The 2,182-nt window shown below is 36.8% G+C and overlaps 1 protein-coding gene across 1 annotated transcript in view; it reads right to left on the bottom strand.

Moving 5' to 3' along the window:
• The window catches only part of LOC105315058 (uncharacterized), a 3,073-nt gene extending 2,709 nt beyond the window's left edge, over window positions 1–364 (bottom strand). The window contains exon 1 of the mRNA XM_011409555.1: window positions 240–364. Within this exon, the coding sequence (XP_011407857.1) occupies window positions 240–364 (125 nt within the window). The remainder of the gene's footprint in view (window positions 1–239) is intronic.
• Between the last annotated feature and the right edge of the window lie 1,818 nt (window positions 365–2,182).

Raw genomic sequence — 2,182 nt, 5'->3', positions numbered from 1 at the left:
GGTATGGGTCTCCCCCCCACTGCTTTTTCATTCCAGTTCCTTCTATTCCCTCTTTTTGGGCCCTGGCCCTCCCTCCTTCCTTCCTTGCTCTCTCACCACTCAAAGCCCTCTGCTCTTGGGCTAGTTCAGGCTTTTCTTTCTTTTTTTTTTTTGACCAAACTCTTCCCTTGGCTAACACCCTGTTTCACATCTCTCCATCTCTAACCCCAGACAAACCACTTATAAACCTTCTCCCCTACGTTTGCTCACCTCCTTCTGGATCTCCTTTGTCAGCAGGGGCCGGGCGCGCTACCCTAGGCCCTAGTTGCTCGGTGAGGCGTCTCACTACCTCGTCCATCTGTTTGTCCGTCAGTGCTACGGCCATTGAGAGGCTCTTTTCTTTCTAATACTGAGAAGGAACCCTTTCTTTGTTCTTCTTGAATTTTCACGTGCTCACTTTGTTGCTTGCTGTGCTGGTACCCCTCGCCACACCCCATTAACTCCGTTTAATGAGTTCATTAAACTCCATATTACAAGATTTAAGTGAGGCATGATCTTACATTTTCTGACATATTCCTTTATTCATAAGATCTTTAAAATTCTTACAAGAATTATAGTTATGATAGATCTCACAAGATCTGACAAAACTGTTCAAATCTTATCAAATCTTAAATAAGAATTTCTGTGTTAAGATTTTACAAGATTACTATCTTATGTTTTCTTGTATAATCATGTGAAATCATGAAAAACCTTATAAGATCTTACTGGGATTTTTCACAAGGGTACCAAAGAGTACCCCTTCAGTATCAAGGACTGATCTATCTGTTTAAGAGGGTAATCTCCTCTCACAACTTTTAAGTACTTCATTAAATATTCCTACATGTAAGTCACATCACCGGTAGGTACAACACAGTATATACATGTATATGTACACAGGCTGCAAATAGGCTGTATATACGTATGTGCATAGGCCCTAGGACAATAACTCTGATGGGGTCCTGATAATGATATAATGTACCAAGTGGAGAGGCATGAGCTTTGAGGATGGGCTTGGCATCAACGACAATTATATATTTTATTAACTTAAGATATTCATTTATCTTAACATATTTATTTATTAACTTATTCTTTACAAATTGTATAAATATGAATGCTGTTTTTCTTTGTTGAAAGAAAAATAATAATTAAAAAGTACATGTACATCTTTTGAAACTTTTGTCTACATTTAATATCATGTATATCATCAATATTGAAAGTTATATTTTAAAGTTTGTATTAGGCCCCCAAGCCCCAAGAGTTTACTACTAACCGAGGCTAGGGGGCCCCTATAATTGGGGCCTATACTGCTAATTCCCCCTTGCCCCTTCCTATTAGTAGTCATACATGATGATGTACATGTGACTAGTAACGTGTTATCTTGTAATATTTTAATGTAGAAATGTTCAGCTAATGGTATAGGATGTGGTGTTTGTCATTCAAGGGATCTGTTGTTCAGGTTTAGTGAAGATGTGGTTACATGTCCTAACTGCTCCTCACTCTTTCACTGGTAAATACATGTACATGTACATAATGGACATTTCATGTGTATCTGCTTCATAAATCATTTTTAAATAGTTACCTAATGCAATTAAAATTATCCAAACTAGCATACTTCTGGTAATTTAAAGTTGTGGCATTTGTTGAACTGCTAAATTTGGTGTGTTTTAATTTGTGTCCATGTCCCCTTGAGCATGTACATGTGTACATAATGGTTCCTAATAGTGGGTTTTATTTTGGTGAATGGCTATTATCAAAAATGCCAATTTCACCAAAATTTCCCTCTCCAAACTCACACGTTCAGATATTTAAAAATGGACATATCTTACAGTATGTGTCATGTATTAACCTTCTCTATCCTAAGGTTATAGCAAGTTCCTGTTAAAGGTTCAAGTACATTAGGTATGTGTCAATATAATTATATTGTTCTCTGTTCTAGTGTGGGCAGCAATGTAGTGCCACCTCCAAATGACACTGCCTGGGATCACTAGTGGCTACTACTGCTAGTGATGCTAAGAGCACTACATACAAGAAGAATAGATACTAACAGTAACTATGTATGATGAATTACATTCCATTGTTAGGTTAATGACATTAAGAGGATAAGTACAATTCTCTGCTATTGAAGACTACATTGAGAAGTATTCTAAGTATAGTATTGTTAAAT

Source organism: Amphimedon queenslandica, unplaced genomic scaffold, assembly GCF_000090795.2.
Source record: "Amphimedon queenslandica unplaced genomic scaffold, v1.1 AMPQUscaffold_11894, whole genome shotgun sequence".
Taxonomy (NCBI): Eukaryota; Metazoa; Porifera; class Demospongiae; order Haplosclerida; family Niphatidae; genus Amphimedon; species Amphimedon queenslandica.
This window is presented reverse-complemented; position numbering and strand designations above follow the sequence as displayed.